We start from the raw sequence: 21,814 nt of genomic DNA, 5'->3' as shown, positions 1-21,814 counted from the left end.
AGCATAGCATAATAAAACACAACAAAGCATAGCAAACCATAGCATAGCATAACAAAACATAGCATGACAACAAAACATAGCATAACAAAACACAACAACACACAGCATAACAAAACATAGTAAAACACAACAAAACATAGCATAGCAAAACAAAACACAGAATAGCATAGCAAAACATAGCATAGCATACCAAACACAACAAAACATAGCATAGCAAACCATAGCATAGCATAACAAAACAAGCATAACAAAACACAATACAGCACAGCATAACAAATCAAAGCCTAGGATAGCAAAACATAGCATAGCATAACAAAACAAAACATAGGATAGCAAAACAAAACATAGCATAACATACAGCATCACTCAGCACCACCACAGCATCACTCAGGGGCACCACAACATCACTATGCGCTACCACAGAATCACTGAACGCCACAGCATCACTCGTTCGCCACCACAACATCACTCAGCGCCACCACAGCATCAATCTGTGCAACCGTTCAAAAACAACTGGTTCAAATATGTTCTCTCAATGTTTCAAGCTTTATTACAAATGTCACAAAAAGATGTCAATATTTCACTTCTGTTCTTGTATTTTCGTCACAATAAAATACACTGAGCATAATCTTCACAAAAATTATTTACAAAAGTTTAAGCTATTGCCATTATGAATTACAATAACTTTTATTTAAGTATTAATTATTTCAAAAAATTAAAAGCCATTGTTATTTGTAATATCAATACATGTAAGTCACGTAAATACAACACATTGCATTACAAATGCTATGGGTGTCACATTTGCAAAAGTTATAACTACTGGCATTGTAAATGACAAAGCTATTAATTTTGCGATTTTCAAAAACAAAACATAAATACAAAGTGTGTCATTTACAATACCAATATCTCAAACTTTCCTAATGCGAGACCTATTGCATTGCAAATGCTTGTTTGGCATATTGTTAAGCAGTGTGGCTGTTGTGAAGCAAGCTTGGAAGCAAAGTGGAAAAAAGTGCTCTGTTGACCACGTCAGAAGTCTTGCATAGGCAAAACCTATTGGCTTTGCCAATGCTTGCTATTTATCCTTCCTTTCTTCATCCAGACTTCTCTCCATATCGCAGCCACTTCTTTCTTTTCATGGTCTATGGCTGCACTCATTTCCTCACGCCCTTAACTCCATCATACTAGATTTTTGTAGTGGTATTTGCTTGAAGACTGTGTCGCCGATCAAAGTCAGAGAAGCTATAAAGAACATGTTAAAGATTTCTATTACACAAACTTCCCAGAGGCACAACCCTACCCCTCTACTCTTGACCTGAGACTTGAAAATATATTTTTTCATGATTTGCACACCCTAGTGGTGCTTGGGAGGGACCGTGTGGATATCATGGCTTCTGTAAATATGGGGACGAAACGCATCAACATTCTCATGAAGCCTACTTACGACATAGTTGAAAATTAGGAGCCATCTTGTGATGGTATTTCTACATTGGGCTAATCAATGTTGTCCAGTGCAAGAAAGGATCTGGCTGCTCCACTCTAAATCAGTTTCACTCAAGAAGCATGGACTTTTGAACTCCAAAGTTTGATCACAAGATCTTTCTTTAGTCTTTATGACTTATGTATACAAACTCTGTTATTTTTTGATGATAATAACTTGTATGTGTATGATGACACTCTGTAAACCAAGAAATATGATTGAAAATAAGGTTTGTACATAATGGAGGAGGGGGATGAACATTTTTGGGGAGTTTATTGGCAACTAATTTACAATCCACTTTCTCCCTCTCGCTCTTTTTGATAGAATTATTTAAATAATTCCCTTTGCGAGTACCTTTCACTTTTTAGGTCTCGCCTATCCCCTTCCGCAAGGAATGGATAGCCGAGAATTATAGTAGGCAAAAAATTTCTCAAACCATCGGGCGGATTTCAAACAGTTCACGTGAACACAAGCATGCGCATTTCCCCACATCAAAGTTATCAGCCTCCCTACCACAGGCTTCCCCAGCGTGCGCAGTGCGCGCTGGCCTCAATTCTCCTCCCCCCTAATTGCTTTCACTTTCACGGCCACTTCAAAGGGATCCTTTCCCGTCCGCTTTTTTTTCTTTCGGCGATGTTCTTGTTTAGACGTGTGCTGTGTTGAGGGCACCTTCCACTCCTTAGCTCTGCATTACTGTTTTCACTTTCACAGCCACCAGGCCGTGTCTCGCATTTCTCCTCTCACCAGTGACATTGTTTTGAAATATGTTACACATGCCGTGCAGCGCTTTGTTTACTACTTTGTTTATTGCGTGTGAGGTGAGCTCTAAATCTTTGATAGAAAAGCAGCATGTTTTTGTCCGTTACAGCTTTGTCTGCAATATGCTTGCTTTTATATTTATTTGGCTACTTTGAACACATCGCAAAGTTAATTTTTTATAGGAGTGGCTTTCCCGAACTTTCTGTTGCTTTTGCTTACCCACATCGCATAGTTCGATTTTGAGTTTACTGAATACTTTTAGCTATTATCTGTGCGTCTTCTATACTATGCAAAGCTTAGGCAGTGCTCACTACACCCTGACTGGCAGCACCAGGACATGCAGCATAGTGAAAGAGATAGATAGGCTATGGTGCGGAGCGGCAGACTTCAGAACTGCAGGACTTGTTAAAACGAACTGTGAGCTGTGGTTTGTTTTATCCAGAATGCCTCCTCTCACCCGCCCCCCTCTACGCGAATGTCTTCCTCTTTCATTCTTTCCTTGCTCTCCCCCGCCTCCTCTCCCCCGCCCCTCTTTGCGCTATCCCTGCTTAATTTGTGACTGGAAAGTGCCGGGACTTGTAATTTAACATAATTTGTATTGCGCGAACTCGACTCCAAGGTTTCAGAGTGCTTTGCATGAGCACAAGTTGCATTACAGTAGGACACAGTATATATATTTTTTAAGGCACGGGCAGATTTGCAGAGAATCACAGGCTCGAACCTGGTTCCCCAGCTTCAAACTCGGCTGCTCTGATTGTTAAGCCACTTCTTAGCTATGCATTACTGTTTTCACTTTCACGGCAGTCAGGCTGTGTCTCGCATTTCTCCTCTCACCAGTGACATTGTTTTCAAAAATGTTACACATGCCGTGCAGCGCTTTGTTTACTACTTTGTTTATTGTGTGTGAGGTAAGCTCTAAATCTTTGATACAAAAGCTGCATGTTTTTGTCCGTTACAGCTTTGTCTGCAATCTGCTTGCTTTTATATTTCTTTGGCTTCTTTGAACACATCGCAAAGTAAATTTTTTTATAGGAGTGCCTTTCCCGAACTTTTTGTTGCTTTTGCTTGCCCGCATCGAATAGTTTGATTTTGAGTTTACTGAATACTTTTAGCTATTATCTGTGTGTCTTCTATACTATGCCAAGCTTAGCCAGTGCTCACTACACCCTGACTGGCAGCACCAGGACATGCAGCATAGTGAAAGAGAGAGATAGGCTAATGTGTGGAGCGGCCGACTTCAAAACTGCAGGACTTGTTAAAACGAACTGTGAGCTGTGTGTTGTTTTATCCAGAATGCCTCCTCTCCCCCGACCCCCTCTGCGCAAATGTCTTCCTCTTTCATTCTTTCCTCACACACCTTCACAACCTCACACCCTCACACCCCTCACCCTCACAACCCTCTCACCCTCACTCACCCTCACCCCCTCACACTCGCACACACCCTCACCCTCACACACCACATCACTCAGGACCACCACCACATCACTCAGGGGCACCACCACATCACTCAGGGACACCACCACATCACTCAGGAACACCACCAGATCACTCGGGGACACCACCACATCACTCGGGGACACCACCGCATCACTCGGGGACACCACCGCATCACTCGGGGACACCACCGCATCACTCGGGGACACCACCACATCACTCGGGGGCACCACCACATCACTCGGGGGCACCACCACATCACTCGGGGGCACCACCACATCACTCGGGGGCACCACCACATCACTCAGGGACACCACCACATCACTCGAGGACACTGCCACATCACTCAGGGACACCACCACATCACTCGGGGACACTGCCACATCACTCGGGGACAACACTATATCACTCAGGAACACCACTATATCACTCAGGAACACCACTCGGGGACACTGCCACATCACTCGGGGACACCACTATATCACTCAGGAACACCACTATATCACTCAGGAACACCACCACATCACTCAGGGGCACCACCACATCACTCAGGAACACCACCACATCACTCAGGGGCACCACCACATCACTCGGGGACACCACCACATCACTCGGGGGCACCACCACATCACTCGGGGGCACCACCACATCACTCGGGGGCACCACCACATCACTCGGGGACACCACCACATCACTCGGGGGCACCACCACATCACTCGGGGGCACCACCACATCACTCGGGGGCACCACCACATCACTCGGGGGCACCACCATATCACTCGGGGACACCACCACATCACTCGGGGGCACCACCACATCACTCGGGGGCACCCCCACATCACTCGGGGACACCACCACATCACTCGGGGGCACCACCACATCACTCGGGGGCACCACCACATCACTCGGGGGCACCACCACATCACTCGGGGACACCACCACATCACTCGGGGACACCACCACATCACTCGGGGGCACCACCACATCACTCGGGGCACCACCACATCACTCGGGGGCACCACCACATCACTCGGGGGCACCACCATATCACTCGGGGACACCACCACATCACTCGGGGGCACCACCACATCACTCGGGGGCACCACCACATCACTCGGGGGCACCACCACATCACTCGGGGGCACCACCACCTCACGGGGCACCACCACATCACTCAGGGACACCACCACATCACTCTAATACACCACCACATCACTCTAATACACCACCACATCACTCAGCACCACAACAGCACTGTCCTTGCTTGCTAGCAACAAGCATTGCCAAAGCCAATAGGACTCGCATTAGGAAAGTGTAAGCTATTGGCTTTGTGAATAACAATGCTATTAATGTATATAGTTTCAAAGTATACACAAATGTGTTATTTACAATACCAATAGCTCACACTTTCCTAATGTGAGACCTATTGCATTGCAAATGCTTGTTTTATATTTGTCCTCCCCAGTGCTTTAAGTGGAATTAAAACACTGGAGGTCTCTCAAAGGGGTGTGGCCGATGCAATTAAGGGTGTGGCTTAAAGACACATACGCTAAAAATCTGTGCTTAGCATAGTGTGCCGCCCGACTAGCATTTTGCTGTTTCTGCCACTGCATCCGGATATATCATACGACAAGTAACATACCTACAGTAAGCTGGACTATTGACTTTGCCAATGGTTGTTAGTTTCATAAGATAAATAATCAACAACTATGGCATCGTTGTATATAATATTGAAAATGCTTCAGTTCTGAAACGATGAGACCGTGAAAGACCTACAACAAGTCTCTTTGAAGTTACCTCAAAGGCAGCAAAGGTTGGTGCTTCTGCAGAGGTAAGATTATTTTTTCCCACCCTGAGGTTGAGGGCAACAGAGAGCCCGATTGGGACCCATCTCAGCACCTGCTTTTAAGAGCTGACGGTGCCGAGCACCGCAGGACCCGGCCCACTTAAAGCCCAGGTTCTCCCTAACTCTTGGAGGTTACAGGGAAAATCCATGCCTAATTCTAAGTGTGCTTTTAGGCGACGACGCATACGCACGCATACATCATAATGCGTTCACCAATGGCAAACCAGCATTTTATTTCTTTTTAACATTTGAGAACAGCATGGGGAAAAACATTAGCAAAGCCAGGAGGAGTGCATTTCTTTTACTAGGCAAGTCCGACCGGAGAAGGGCGAAAGACGGGTGGAGAGGAGAACAGTAGCAAAGGGAAAAGCAGGAACTGAAGAGGGTAGAGTGGGGGCGAAGGAAGTGCGAGGTGGCATCAGGGCGAAGCAGCGTTGACATTCAGCAGCACCGGGGGAGGCCCCCAAGAAAACATGGAGGGGTGCAAACACATTACTTTACTAATTGAACTTTGGCTAGGGAATGCGGGGGTTCAGTGCACAGAGCTGGGAGAAGTTTAGCGTGAACTTGCCTTTCTTCTCTTCCAAAGACACTTCCAGGATTAATTCAACCCTTTTTCATGACCCCAAGCCCGCTTGGCATGTACTTGAGCTCAATGTTGTAAATATGTATTCTATACCTGTATTAATACCTGTATTAATCTAATGATCCTGATTGCGTTTGTAACTTGTTAGTGTATAAATCTCCTCTGACACCTTTGGGTAAAGACCACGCTTTATAAAACTGCATTAAATAAATAAATAAATACAGGAAGTGGTGGCACCTGCAGATGTAGGCGGGGACTCACCGCTGTGACGTGTATCACGTGTATATTGTTTCAATAAACAGCCTCTACTCAGCAACAAACTGCTCCAGCGCCTCGAGACCCTCGCCGGTGTTTTGCTGCGCTCTATAAATGTTGATTGATTGATCACGTGTGTTGCGTGTGAGTTGCACAATCACTATTGCACGCGCCTGTTTATCTGCCTGTTATCAGAGAGTGCAAAGTCTGCCTGCGTTTGTTCACCCGGACTGACTGCTTGTACCATATGGTGATTTTTAACTCTTTCATCAATTTCTTTCAGCTCTGAGAACACATCGGGGTGCCAGTGAACTAAGGAGCCATGCCTGTCCCCCCTCCACCGCCGCCTCCTCCTCCGCCACTCCCACCCGGGGCCGGGGGACCCCCGGCACCACCACCGCCGCCCCCGCCATTTTCTGGGGTACAGTATGTCTTTCTGCCATTTTTATCAAACTCCGTTTACTAAATTATTCTTGTCAAATAGGTTTGTAGTAATTAAATTGGTGTCTACCGAGAACGCTGTGGACACTCATTGTGAGTATATTAGTGCCAATATCGGCCCAGACCTTTCTTCATACAACATACCCCTCCAACAATAACCGACACGACACAAGTTGATGGAGAAAGTTGTTGCAGCTTTATTAGCACATACATTATGCCAACATGTTGGGTTATCTTACGGGCGATCCAAGAGCAGGCCGCCCCTCGCGACCCGCCCACCTGATGAGCCATAACCCCCCGGGGTGTTAACCGCAGGGGGCGTTGTCAGTTTTGAGGGAAGGTCCAACCCCTCCCCTCGGCGGACCTCTATCCGCCCCTTACTCAGGCCCCCCCCTCGGGGGGCGGAACGTTGGCAACCCCCGGTTGCTCAGGTCTACAACCGCCCGCAGGACTAACGGGGCGCCGTCGGTCCTCCAGGATCCATCACAGCGTGGATCTCCCTGGAGGATAATTCTGCTCTCGCACCCACCGGTGCTCCTGTAGAGGGTACCCCTCTGTACCTTTCTGCATTGGATCGCCCTGTAACTCCGCCTGCAACACAAAAGACAGTAATTTTAATTGCAAACCCCCCCCACTTACTGCCCGAAAGCAGGGTAAGCGGATGGGAGGGAAAAACAGCAACGGGCAGCACCTGCTCGAGGTCAGGGCAGGGGAAGGCGAGGGTCACGCGAGCAGCAGCCAGGACAAAGAGGGCGCTTGACCCTCGCCCCCAGGCTATATAGCCCTACAACCCCTCCCCCCCCTGACCGGAAGTGACATCACAGGGGGACCACTGGTCCCCCCCAACCACTAGACCGCTCAGGGTCCGTGCCATCCTATGGCACTAAGGGTGGCCGTCCTCGTAGGTGGCCACCTTTGGTGTCCCGGGGCAGCCTCTCATAGTGCCAATATCGGCCCAGACCCAGACCTTTCTTCATACAACATACCCCTCCACCAATAACCGACACGACACAAGTTGATGGAGAAAGTTGTTGCAGCTTTATTAGCACATACATTATGCCAACATGTTGGGTTATCTTACGGGCGATCCAAGAGCAGGCCGCCCCTCACGACCCGCCCACCTGATGAGCCATAACCCCCCGGGGTGTTAACCGCAGGGGGCGTTGTCAGTTTTGAGGGAAGGTCTAACCCCTCCCCTCGGCGGACCTCTATCCGCCCCTTACTCAGGCCCCCCCCTCGGGGGCGGAGCGTTGGCAACCCCCGGTTGCTCAGGTCTACAACCGCCCGCAGGACTAACGGGGCGCCGTCGGTCCTCCAGGATCCATCACAGCGTGGATCTCCCTGGAGGATAATTCTGCTCTCGCACCCACCGGTGCTCCTGTAGAGGGTACCCCTCTGTACCTTTCTGCATTGGATCGCCCTGTAACTCCGCCTGCAACACAAAAGACAGTAATTTTAATTGCAAACCCCCCCCCCACTTACTGCCCGAAAGCAGGGTAAGCGGATGGGAGGGAAAAACAGCAATGGGCAGCACCCGCTCGAGGTCAGGGCAGGGGAAGGCGAGGGTCACGCGAGCAGCAGCCAGGACAAAGAGGGCGCTTGACCCTCGCCCCCAGGCTACATAGCCCTACAACCCCTCCCCCCTCTGACCGGAAGTGACATCACAGGGGGACCACTGGTCCCCCCCAACCACTAGACCGCTCAGGGTCTGTGCCATCCTATGGCACTAAGGGTGGCCGTCCTCGTAGGTGGCCACCTTTGGTGTCCCGGGGCAGCCTCTCATAGTGCCAATATCGGCCCAGACCCAGACCTTTCTTCATACAACATACCCCTCCACCAATAACCGACACGACACAAGTTGATGGAGAAAGTTGTTGCAGCTTTATTAGCACATACATTATGCCAACATGTTGGGTTATCTTACGGGCGATCCAAGAGCAGGCCGCCCCTCGCGACCCGCCCACCCGATGAACCATAACCCCCCGGGGTGTTAACCGCAGGGGGCGTTGTCAGTTTTGAGGGAAGGTCTAACCCCTCCCCTCGGCGGACCTCTATCCGCCCCTTACTCAGGCCCCCCCCTCGGGGGGCGGAGCATTGGCAACCCCCGGTTGCTCAGGTCTACAACCGCCCGCAGGACTAACGGGGCGCCGTCGGTCCTCCAGGATCCATCACAGCGTGGATCTCCCTGGAGAATAATTCTGCTCTCGCACCCACCGGTGCTCCTGTAGAGGGTACCCCTCTGTACCTTTCTGCATTGGATCGCCCTGTAACTCCGCCAAGGCTCTGGGTGTGGCCGCCGCCACCCCAGAGTCCCCCCACCAACCAGCTTCCTATTAGTACAACCTGCTGCTCCTAGTGTCTTCCGCTATACCAACCAAAGATCGCCATATCAACTTCGGGTAAATGAACCCCGTCTACATCAAAGCACACAGTGCATTTGGCCAGTAGCAACCCAAGCCCGATGAAACAAGTTCTCCTCTGCTTCAGGCCAGTTCCAAGTTGTCGGGCGACACTATCCACCTCTCATTGGCGCCAAGGACCTATTGCACTACAATTGCAATCACCGTTATCCCTTGGCTCAGGCAAGGACAAGTCTGCTCTCTTCCTCAGCACCGCCAAGCTGGCACGCAACCAAACTTCCTTCTCACTTGTGCCACCCTCCGGACAGGGAACTGTGACAGTGATGTCCCTGAACTTCACACTGTCTAGCATATGGCCTCCCACCCTTTCTTAGACATACTGGGGACATACTCACCATAAGGTCCCGCCAGACGGCTCACTCCCATAAAGCCGACCCTACTGTAGGCTAACAAACCCCTCACAATGCATAGCCTCACTGGGGCGACACGTAACCTTCAACCCATGGGGACCTAATTGTAAGTCCACGACCTCTGAGCTATGCCTGCCAACTCCTCATGAGACACTTGTACAAGTCTTCCCCCTGTGCCTAGCCTTCGAAGGACCCTATGAAGCTTGTAACAAGCAGCCTGTCCAACTGTATATACAAGTTGTGCAACTAGAAGAACTAATCCTTCCTCGCTCTTACTTACTGGCATGCGAACACTGCCAACGGAATCCCTACTTCAGTACCAGAAAACAACTAAATAAATACTGTGTAGGTGAAAGCTTACACGAGCACCTAGCTAAGGGCCCTCCAGTATCAGCCTGATCCAAAGTAGAGGCAGAGCTGAGAGGTCTTAGTGGGATCAGACTGGAGGAGGTATGTGCGTGTCTAATGCAAGCCCAACATTCTGTGCAACCTGATAATGCATCCCATAGTGCCAATGAGCCAAAGTAAAGGAAACTAACAATGCTGTGGTACGACTATGAGATAGTCTCAGCGTGGGCCATGATGCAGCAGTTAGTGTGGCTTATGCAGGCCCAACTAATCTGCAGGGCTATGCAGCTAGTTCAGGTGATGTGCCGAATATTGCCTGGCCTATAGCCACTATGCCAATGCCTCCCTGTAGTATTACAAAAGGAGCACCGCACTTATAACAGTCAATGCTGCTTGGTTGTCCAAGATAAGGAAGCAACAGTTAAAGCTTTCTTGCTTAAAAACTACAAACCAGCCACCCCCCTTCAGAGCTATACGCGTACGACTGCTATGTGTGACATATCCATTATTTCAGTGCACGAAGAGTGACATTGAAAGGCTAAGAAAGAGACTATCTTGCTAGCAGACAACATTGAAGAAGAGGGAGACCCAAAGTCAGAATTACGCCCATCTGACCCCCAAGCATTCTAGGCAGACCAGGGATATAAGGCTGCATTTGTCAGACCTTACCTAGTTTGGAGTGTGCATGTGTGATGCAGTGACCTATGCACGAAACATAAGTAAAAGTGCCTGATCTTGAATGAGACTGAATAGCTCAGATGGAACAGAGTATCACCCAATTACACAGTCAGTCAGAACTGCCTGGCCCCGTAAGAGCAGAGATTTTAGGCAACGTCCTCCATGTACCCTACGAAGCGGACCCGCCCATTCTTCTACCATTCTACCCAAGAAGTTACTCGTCCAGTCACCTAGGAGTTGTGGCCCGGCAGGAAAAGGAGACTTTGTTGCTGTTTGGTCATTGCCTAATGTTGTTAAGCCATTACTGTGGGTGTAGTGGAGGAAACAAAATTCCACCATTCTGAACTGATCATCCTGTGCCAAAGGAGTGGTCCTCAACATGGGTTTTCCAATGTGCTACAGGTATCGGAGCACCCACCCATCCCTCAGTGGATGGGGCCTCAGTTGTTCAAACGGCTAATAAATTAAAGAGAGCAAACGGCACAGCAATCCATTAATGCACATGAGATGCATGATATGCCCAAATCAACCTGTTGTTGAGCTGAAAACACATTTCCCATTATCTTTCGCATGAATGCATGAATAGCCCCTGTTCTGTCACTGCCTCCAGCGCGAACACCCCAATTATTGTACCGTAAAACGCCTTATCCAGACTCAAGTAAGAGAGTACATCCCATCCTGCACAGGGCCGCCTAATAAGTCCCAGCTCCCATTATCCATGTATTACTTCCATGAGTGAAACCAGCTCGCGTCCCACACCCCGGATAGTAATGACAACTGGGGAGAACATGGGAATCCCAGACCCTAACACACTGCCCCCAGTGTGCTATGATCCTTATACCTGTTGATAATTCAGGTGGCCCCCCATGTGGGTGGGGCTGTTCTCGTGTGCGGTTCCTGCATTGGAGACAGAAAACATTGATTAAAATGCCCCCCCCCCCCCGATCCACCATCTGCATTCTCTGCAATGAGACATGGCCCTCAATGCCCACACGCTACCCAGGCCAGTTGGGGGTCCGAGCACTAATTAGTTAGCATTACCTGCACCCTTCCACAATTAAAGATGACCTCCCTTATTAATTGAAGGAAGTCCATTCATAAACGAAACACTCCTCTCCTAGGCTCTGAAGGTGTCTAAGTACAAGCATCTCCTACTATCAGCTCTTGTTGCAAGTTGCTTCTAGTAACTTCGCATAGCTATGTACTGAGAACACCTATGGGAGTGACGGTTCTGTCCCCCTTGAAGCGTTCTGACCCCCATTCGGGCAAAGTCTGTGCTCCAACGCCAAGCGCAATAGAACTGCAGAGCCTGCAACAGGCTTCTTTTCACTACACTGTCTACTCGGCGGCGGGCCTCTAGAACGAAGCTTGGGTCAGTCATTCCACGTTTAACTGAGAGATTAAATCTATTCTCGCCCCAAGAGTTCGGCTTCAAGTTGTTAAGAGTTCATGCACCCATAACCTCATGCAAGGCCCAATTCCCTCGGGTAGGCCCGCAATGTTCTTGTGCAATGGTCACTCCTACTCTAAAATTGTTAAAAGTGTCCAATATTTTGTTCAGATCATCTCTGGTATCGAAATTACCTTGGGCAGCCTGGTTGTCCTTAGAAAGGACCAGGGGCGGTGGCGTAGCACTTGCCCCTTGTGACGGAACCTCACAGGGTTTCGCCACTGATTTGCTTTGTGCCAGCGGCAAAGATTCCAGGGGGAAATCCCTAACATTGGGCTTTCTGATCCGTTTGGGCCTGGAGGGAGCGGCATCGGTACTGTTCTGGGTATCAGAAGATGGGGATTCAGCCGGGAAACCAGCATCCTCTGGCACTGGCGTGTTCATCAAATTTTGTGCCCAAGCAAGGCCTTTAAGCTTTGCCATTTCCATAAAGTCTACCCACACTGCGTCCTGGGAGGTGCCCGGCAACGAGTCCTCCACCTGGGTATATTCTTGAAAGAGGGGAGGGGAACGTTGGCTGTCCATTCTCCCTTCTGTTCACCCACACGGGAAATTACAATGGTGCGACAAGGCGGAATGAAAATTCGGAGGAAATCAGCGAGGGAGAGCGAGAAGGGGCTATGGAGGGAAATAGGTAACGTTAGTTGGCACACTTGTAGGTGACAATTTACTAGACAACACACCGACGTGTTCCCTCTCCCTTTCTGTGTACATGTGCCCCCCTCTGTGTCCACACCAAAGACTGGTCCTTCGCCATATACCTGTCTCTGGCCCACCAATTGCCACCTGTGCCGCTTCCTTGTCCTTTGCCCTGATTACTTTGCTTTGTATCCTGAAAAATAAAAGAAATTGTCACAACGTTCCCCCATTCTTTAAATTGAGCTCTTTAATCTGTCGTGCTCCTTCAGCTTCCGGCGTCATGCCACGGTATTTCAGCTTCCTCTCCTCCAGTCCTCCCCAGCTGTACACGTACCATCCTGAAAGTACACGCATGTTAGTGCAACCTTATATGTAACATATAACAGCCCCGATTGCCCTTCTAGTTACTCCCTAAACAAAACCACCAAGGGAAAATTGTGTCATAACAATAGCTCACACTAACCTAATGCGAGACCTATTGCATTGCAATGCTTGATTAGTAAATGCACTTCACGGAAAAGTGGTCAAGAAATGTTTGACCACTGCCTGCCCCTAGGGCGATGCCTACTTGCACTCAGAAGGGGAGTAACCGCAAGGTTGCCCCTGATAGTAAATAGCCTCCAAGCATGGGAAGGCATGAAGCACCAGGCTAGTGCAGCATAACCCTGGTCTAGTCGAGTATCGCACTCTCCAATGCGGGGCCAATGGCATGGAAAGGCGTGTTGCTGATGCTGGTGTGTATCCGACTGGCAGCTTCCTGCGCTTACCCCGGAACTGTACGTGAAATAGTCAAGTGAGGACACTAAAAAGGATACAGCAGCGTTGAGGAACGAACCCTCCAGCCTGCTAGATCGTCGACAGCCATGGGCGTAGGGCCGCCTCTATGCACAGGGTGGGAATCCCCTCCCGCCCGCCGAGGAACAAAGGAGGAATCTAAAATGCCTGACCACACAGCGAGCGCGCCGTTGTGCCACATATGTGCCCCATGCACTCGAGGAGCCGGGGACGTACCGCCCAGAGCCCAAGTCAATGCTCCTATAAATGCTTCAACATAAATACAAACGTTAAAAGCGAAATGCGCCCCAGTCTCTTAAAAGGTTAATAGCAGTGCTTTAAAATTTGGTACTCCCTACAAACAACTTTACATTATAAATGTCTGAGCGTCCATCAAACATATATTGTTCCAGTCACATTATCCCCTATAATAACTTGTACCTGTAAAACTCACAACAAATATAAATGTTGCCATATTAAAACATAAAACAATGAAACAGGCAGAAGAAGAAGCCAGCACTGCTAACAACATCATTAGAAAAGGCTCAACATGATATCCGACATCCACATACGTTAAAAGTGACCCCCTTGATTGCAAAGCAGAAGCACTAGGCAAGGGGAACAGTTATCAGCACGGGATCCGAACCCGTGACCTTGGAGTTATTAGCACTGGGCTCTAACCCATTGAGCTATTCTGCCCCATCCAAAGACCTCGGCGCTACCTCGTGGAATTTGTATTGCTCACCATTGTCACTTTTGCTTCATGTAACATATCGTCTGTTTGTAATTTGTTCATTACTAATTTTCTGTTCATTTGGGAAGCGCTCTGACGCACTCACTGTAAAGAATGACCGGAAGGACCCACACGATCATATTAAACAATTAAAATCCGTTCCAAAATTGGAACCACACAGTTCTTAACGTGAAGCCATTCCCGGGAGAGAAGCCTTCGTGAACTCCTGCAACTGAAAATTATAACGACCAACTTGCTAGAAGAGCGAAATGGAGCCTACTTAAACGTTCACTTTACCATATTTCACAATTAAGCAGATTCTTTAGAAAGAAACTTCAATTCCTGGTGACTCTAGCTGAAGGAGGTACATGGACAAGAAAGCGGGACATGGCTTTAACGCGCAACAGCATACGGACGTGGGAATGAGGCAAATGTCATCTGGTATTTCTCATCACACCCTGCCTGTGAGGCGCTCTGGCGCCCTCGGGTAGAAGTCCGCGCTAAGTACAAACGCAAAGTAAAATAATAAATGACACCCCGTGCATGCGGGTCCCAATCCCCCCCTCCCCCAAGTCCGCGCTAAGTACAAACGCAAAGCAAAATAATAATAAATGACACCCCGTGCATGTGGGTCCCAATCCCCCCCCCCCCGCTTCCCCCCCTCGAGGAACCGCAACCCAACCGAGGCCGAGGAAGCCCACCCGTAACAAGCGCCCGTACAGGCCAGAGGGAGCAAAGACCCCACGCACCCCACCAAACACCGACCGATAAGGCGAACCAGACCCGACTCTCGCCCCAGGCATGCCGCGGATAGATCCTATACAACCAGGCCAGCAGGCCTCCCAAAATTGAGCAGCAGAGGGAAGGCGAACAGGGGGAGGGGGAGGGGGAGGGGGTATCGGGCAGCGGCAACTGTGAGCGAGGGTGGGGGGTTACCTACACAAAAGACTTCCCCGACCCCTGATAAACTACCCACACGTATACCACCCCCGGGCCGATAACACCGAATGTCCCCAGAGCACCAAGTAATTAATGCCATATATGTCAAAATCGCAAACGCTGGAATAGAACCCAGGTCCCCGGGGCCGGAGGCGAGCGCGCAAATACATGAGCCAAACCCACTGCCCAGAAAAGAGAATAACCTACGTAAACCCGCCCCGCGGGATGGAACTATGAAATGCACTTAAATTAAGACCAAGATTGCTACACACAATATAGATAGCTCAGCTCCAGCCCCCCTCTCGACGCATCTCCCTCATCCCTGAAGTAACAGAGGTCCGAAACCTAGATAAGCCCCCTGACGCTCGATGAAGTAGGTCGGGCCCCGCAAGACCTTTACAACCCAGATGTTACCCCCGGCCCGCAGCAGGGGAAAGCGGTGCAGGGTCAGCCGCAGGGCCGAGGACAAACCGCCGCTCCCAAGAGCTCCAGCCCCCCTCTCCGCGCGCTCGGAACAGGAGACCGGACGCCCCAGCCGCATACCGTGCCTCCCTCATCCCTACTCCGCCCGCCCGCAAAGACAGACAGCGCAGCACAGCAAGGCGACCCGGGGCAGCTACCCCGGGACCACAACAAAATCAAGAACACCACCTGGCCCCGTAGAACGGCCTCGCCCCCCCTCGCACTCCCCACCCCTCGCCAGCGGAAAGCCGCCAACACAACCAGCACCGACCCAACCAGCACACCACAACACGTACATACTCACAAAAAACAGCAACGGGCAGCACCCGCTCGAGGTCAGGGCAGGGGAGGGCGAGGGTCACGCGAGCAGCAGCCAGGACACAGAGGGCGCTTGACCCTCGCCCCCAGGCTATATAGCCCTACAACCCCTCCCCCCCCTGACCGGAAGTGACATCACAGGGGGACCACTGGTCCCCCCAACCACTAGACCGCTCAGGGTCTGTGCCATCCTATGGCACTAAGGGTGGCCGCCCTCGTAGGTGGCCACCTTTGGTGTCCCGGGGCAGCCTCTCAAAACACACAGGGTCGGCTTTGGCGCTGGTGCAAAAATCGGGGTTGCCCCCCCTCCCCACCAGTGGGCTACACGCCTTGGACCGAGTCACAAGTCATTGTGGCACGTGTAAACATAACTCACATGTACACATTTTTTTAAACTACTTTTGAAATAAAGAAATGTTAGTAGTGTTCCTGGAAAGAGTCAACTTTTGCAAGTTTCAAGGCTTGACCCAATAAAGTCTAATCAAATCCAAATTTGTGCAAAACTACTCCTATACCAGGTCAAATTGGACCCACAATGTTCTCAAGCTCGTCCGTCCGTGACTCTATATCATTTATCGGTGAGTCAGGAGTACGGAGCTTCCACGGTCATGAGGAGATTGGGGGTTGGAGGCAAACACAGGGTTATTACAGTTTCCCTTGTTGGAAATCCTCAGCCTGCTGTACATATTCATGGGGTTTCAGTGGTAGAGAACCTTGAAATGGAAGGGGTGCCACGCTCACTCCATCACCAGACCCATGGTCCATCATCCCCCCCCCCCCCAAAGGGCTCTGTTTCTTCAATGGATATAAAACAGGACCTTATTAGGTTCATTAATTGAATTCATCATTGGGCATGCATATGTCATATGGTGTATGTAAGAGGGTGGGTGGTGTCCACCATGATTTTCAAAACCACTAACCTGGTAGGTCCAGGCAAGGGTTTCAATAATTTAAAACTGCGCTCAAGCCGCAGTAGGTACGGCACAAAGCAGACACTTAACTTCGAGAATATTAGTAAAGTATTTAGAAGTATCAAAAAAGTTAAAAAGTCAAAAACACAATACAATAAAAATCCCACTCTAATTTATAAAAATAGACAAAAGTGCAATAAACAAAATGACACAAAGCAAAAACACAATCATGGAAATTGAAGAAATACATTTTTAAAGATGTATGAGAAAAAGTGCCAAGAAAAAGTAAAGTGTTAATATAAGGTACTGTTAAGCATGTATATTGCACTAGCTTCTCTATGGAATCTCCCAGTGCTCTGCTCCTTTCTGGATCTGACGACACCAGCGCTCTGTTCCTTTCTGGATCTGTGGTACACCAGACCTCTGTTCCTTTCTTGATCTGTGGTACACCAGCGCTTTGTTCCTTTCTGGATCTGTGGTACACCAGACCTCTGTTCCTTTCTGGATCTGTGGTACACCAGCACTCTGTTCCTTTCTAGATCTGTGGTACACCAGCACTCTGTTCCTTTCTGGATCTGTGGTACACCAGACCTGTGTTCCTTTCTGGATCTGTGGTACACCAGACCTCTGTTCCTTTCTGGATCTGTGGTACACCAGCGCTCTGTTCCTTTCTGGATCTGTGGTACACCAGAGCTCTGTTCCTTTCTGGATCTTACATACACCAGCGCTCTGTTCCTTTCTGGATCTGTGGTACACCAGCGCTCTGTTCCTTTCTGTATCTGTGGTACACCAGACCTCTGTTCGTTTCTGGATCTGTGGTACACCAGACCTCTGTTCATTTCTGGATCTGTGGTACACCAGCGCTCTGTTCCTTTCTGGATCTGTGGTACACCAGACCTCTGTTCCTTTCTGGATCTGTGGTACACCAGCACTCTGCTCCTTTCTGGATCTGTGGTACACCAGAGCTCTGTTCCTTTCTGGATCTTACATACACCAGCGCTCTGTTCCTTTCTGGATCTTACATACACCAGTGCTCTGTTCCTTTCTGTATCTGTGGTACACCAGACCTCTGTTCCTTTCTGGATATGTGGTACACCAGACCTCTGTTCCTTTCTGGATCTGTGGTACACCAGTGCTCTGTTCCTTTTTGGATCTTACATACACCAGCGCTCTGTTCCTTTCTGGATCTGTAGTACACCAGCGCTCTGTTCCTTTCTGGATCTGTGGTACAGCAGTGCTCTGTTCCTTTCTGGATCTGGGGTACATCAGTGCTCTGTTCCTTTCTGGATCTGGGGTACGCCAGTGCTCTGTTCCTTTCTGGATCTTAGGTACACCAGTGCTCTGTTCCTCTCTGGATCTGTAGTACACCAGCGCTCTGTTCCTTTCTGGATCTCTGGTACACCAGACCTCTGTTCCTTTCTGGATCTGTGGTACACCAGCACTCTGTTCCTTTCTGGATCTGTGGTACACCAGAGCTCTGTTCCTTTCTGGATCTTACATACACCAGTGCTCTGTTCCTTTCTGGATCTTACATACACCAGTGCTCTGTTCCTTTCTGTATCTGTGGTACACCAGACTTCTGTTCCTTTCTGGATCTGTGGTACACCAGCGCTCTGTTCCTTTCTGGATCTGTGGTACAAAAGTGCTCTGTTCCTTTTTGGATCTTACATACACCAGCGCTCTGTTCCTTTCTGGATCTGTAGTACACCAGCGCTCTGTTCCTTTCTGGATCTGTGGTACAGCAGTGCTCTGTTCCTTTCTGGATCTGGGGTACACCAGTGCTCTGTTCCTTTCTGGATCTGGGGTACACCAGTGCTCTGTTCCTTTCTGGATCTTAGGCACACCAGTGCTCTGTTCCTTTCTGGATCTGTAGTACACCAGCGCTCTGTTCCTTTCTGGATCTGTAGTACACCAGCGCTCTGTTCCTTTCTGGATCTGTGGTACTCCAGTGCTCTGTTCCTTTCTGGATCTTACATACACCAGCGCTCTGTTCCTTTCTGGATCTGTAGTACACCAGTGCCCTGTTCCTTTCTGGATCTGTGGTACACCAGTGCTCTGTTCCTTTCTGGATCTGGGGTACATCAGTGCTCTGTTCCTTTCTGGATCTGAGGTACAGCAGTGCTCTGTTCCTTTCTGGATCTGGAGTACACCAGTGCTCTGTTCGTTTCTGGATCTGAGGTACACCAGCGCTCTGTTCCTTGCTGGATCTGAGGTACACCAGCGCTCTGTTCCTTTCTGGATCTGAGGTACACCAGCGCTCTGTTCCTTTCTGGATCTGTGGTACACCAGACCTCTGTTCCTTTCTGGATCTGTGGTACACCAGACCTCTGTTCCTTTCTGGATCTGTGGTACACCAGACCTCTGTTCCTTTCTGGATCTGTGGTACACCAGAGCTCTGTTCCTTTCTGGATCTTACATACACCAGCGCTCTGTTCCTTTCTAGATCTTACATACACCAGTGCTCTGTTCCTTTCTGTATCTGTGGTACACCAGACCTCTGTTCCTTTCTGGATCTGTGGTACACCAGCGCTCTGTTCCTTTCTGGATCTGTGGTACACCAGTGCTCTGTTCCTTTTTGGATCTTACATACACCAGCGCTCTGTTCCTTTCTGGATCTGTAGTACACCAGCGCTCTGTTCCTTTCTGGATCTGTGGTACAGCAGTGCTCTGTTCCTTTCTGGATCTGGGGTACACCAGTGCTCTGTTCCTTTCTGGATCTGGGGTACACCAGTGCTCTGTAACTTTCTGGATCTTAGGTACACCAGTGCTCTGTTCCTTTCTGGATCTGTAGTACACCAGCGCTCTGTTCCTTTCTGGATCTGTAGTACACCAGCACTCTGTTCCTTTCTGGATCTGTGGTACTCCAGTGCTCTGTTCCTTTCTGGATCTTACATACACCAGCACTCTGTTCCTTTCTGGATCTGTAGTACACCAGTGCCCTGTTCCTTTCTGGATCTGAGGTACACCAGTGCTCTGTTCCTTTCTGGATCTGGAGTGCACCAGTGCTCTGTTCGTTTCTGGATCTGAGGTACACAAGCGCTCTGTTCCTTTCTGGATCTGAGGTACACCAGTGCTCTGTTCCTTTCTGGATCTGAGGTACACCAGCGCTCTGTTCCTTTCTGGATCTGTGGTACACCAGACCTCTGTTCCTTTCTGGATCCGTGGTACACCAGCTCTCTGTTCCTTTCTGGATCTGTGGTACACCAGAGCTCTGTTCCTTTCTGGATCTTACATACACCAGCGCTCTGTTCCTTTCTGGATCTGTGGTACACCAGAGCTCTGTTCCTGTCTGGATCTTACATACACCAGCGCTCTGTTCCTTTCTGGATCTTACATACACCAGAGCTCTGTTCCTTTCTGGATCTTACATACACCAGCGCTCTGTTCCTTTCTGGATCTTACATACACCAGCGCTCTGTTCCTTTCTGGATCTGTGGTACACCAGACCTCTGTTCCTTTCTGGATCTGTGGTACACCAGAGCTCTGTTCCTTTCTGGATCTTACATACACCAGCGCTCTGTTCCTTTCTGGATCTTACATACACCAGCGCTCTGTTCCTTTCTGGATCTTACATACACCAGCGCTCTGTTCCTTTCTGGATCTGTGGTACAGCAGTGCTCTGTTCCTTTCGGGATCTGGGGTACTCCAGTGCTCTGTTCTTTTCTGGATCTTACATACAGCAGCACTCTGTTCCTTTCTGGATCTGTAGTACACCAGTGCCCTGTTCCTTTCTGGATCTGAGGTACACCAGTGCTCTGTTCCTTTCTGGATCTGGAGTACACCAGTGCTCTGTTCGTTTCTGGATCTGAGGTACACAAGCGCTCTGTTCCTTTCTGGATCTGAGGTACACCAGTGCTCTGTTCCTTTCTGGATCTGAGGTACACCAGCGCTCTGTTCCTTTCTGGATCTGTGGTACACCAGACCTCTGTTCCTTTCTGGATCCGTGGTACACCAGCTCTCTGTTCCTTTCTGGATCTGTGGTACACCAGAGCTCTGTTCCTTTCTGGATCTTACATACACCAGCGCTCTGTTCCTTTCTGGATCTGTGGTACACCAGAGCTCTGTTCCTGTCTGGATCTTACATACACCAGCGCTCTGTTCCTTTCTGGATCTTACATACACCAGAGCTCTGTTCCTTTCTGGATCTTACATATACCAGCGCTCTGTTCCTTTCTGGATCTTACATACACCAGCGCTCTGTTCCTTTCTGGATCTGTGGTACACCAGACCTCTGTTCCTTTCTGGATCTGTGGTACACCAGAGCTCTGTTCCTTTCTGGATCTTACATACACCAGCGCTCTGTTCCTTTCTGGATCTTACATACACCAGCGCTCTGTTCCTTTCTGGATCTTACATACACCAGCGCTCTGTTCCTTTCTGGATCTGTGGTACAGCAGTGCTCTGTTCCTTTCGGGATCTGGGGTACACCAGTGCTCTGTTCCTTTCTGGATCTTACCTACACCAGCGCTCCGTTCCTTTCTGGATCTGTGGTACAGCAGTGCTCTGTTCCTTTCTGGATCTGTGGTACAGCAGTGCTTTGTTCCTTTCTGGATCTGGGGTACACCAGTGCTCTGTTCCTTTCTGGATCTGTAGTACACCAGCGCTCTGTTCCTTTCTGGATCTGTAGTACACCAGCGCTCTGTTCCTTTCTGGATCTGTGGTACAGCAGTGCTCTGTTCCTTTCTGGATCTGGGGTACACCAGTGCTCTGTTCCTTTCTGGATCTGGGGTACACCAGTGCTCTGTAACTTTCTGGATCTTAGGTACACCAGTGCTCTGTTCCTTTCTGGATCTGTAGTACACCAGTGCTCTGTTCCTTTCTGGATCTGTAGTCAGTGGCGGCTGGTGGAATTTGAACCTGGTGGGGCTATTGAAGTAGGCATCAACGAACGGGAGCGAGCGAGCGAAGCGAGCGAGCCCGACGGCAATAAGGGGGGTGTGGGGGGGTTCTCCCCCCGCGAAGAAAATTTTTAAAAATTGCCATTTTTTGGT

The 21,814-nt window shown here is 49.5% G+C and overlaps 1 protein-coding gene across 1 annotated transcript in view; it reads left to right on the top strand.

The window, feature by feature from the left end:
* The window catches only part of WIPF3 (WAS/WASL interacting protein family member 3), a 137,946-nt gene that overhangs the window by 55,872 nt on the left and 60,260 nt on the right, over positions 1–21,814 (top strand). Inside the window, exon 2 of the mRNA XM_086942201.1 lies at positions 6,644–6,781. Coding sequence (XP_086798327.1) covers positions 6,683–6,781 — 99 coding nt within the window. The 5' untranslated portion in view covers positions 6,644–6,682. The remainder of the gene's footprint in view (positions 1–6,643; positions 6,782–21,814) is intronic.

This window comes from Lissotriton vulgaris, chromosome 10, assembly GCF_964263255.1.
Source record: "Lissotriton vulgaris chromosome 10, aLisVul1.2, whole genome shotgun sequence".
Taxonomy (NCBI): domain Eukaryota; kingdom Metazoa; phylum Chordata; class Amphibia; order Caudata; family Salamandridae; genus Lissotriton; species Lissotriton vulgaris.
Note: the sequence above shows the minus strand (reverse complement) of the source record. Positions and strands in the feature narration are given on the sequence as shown.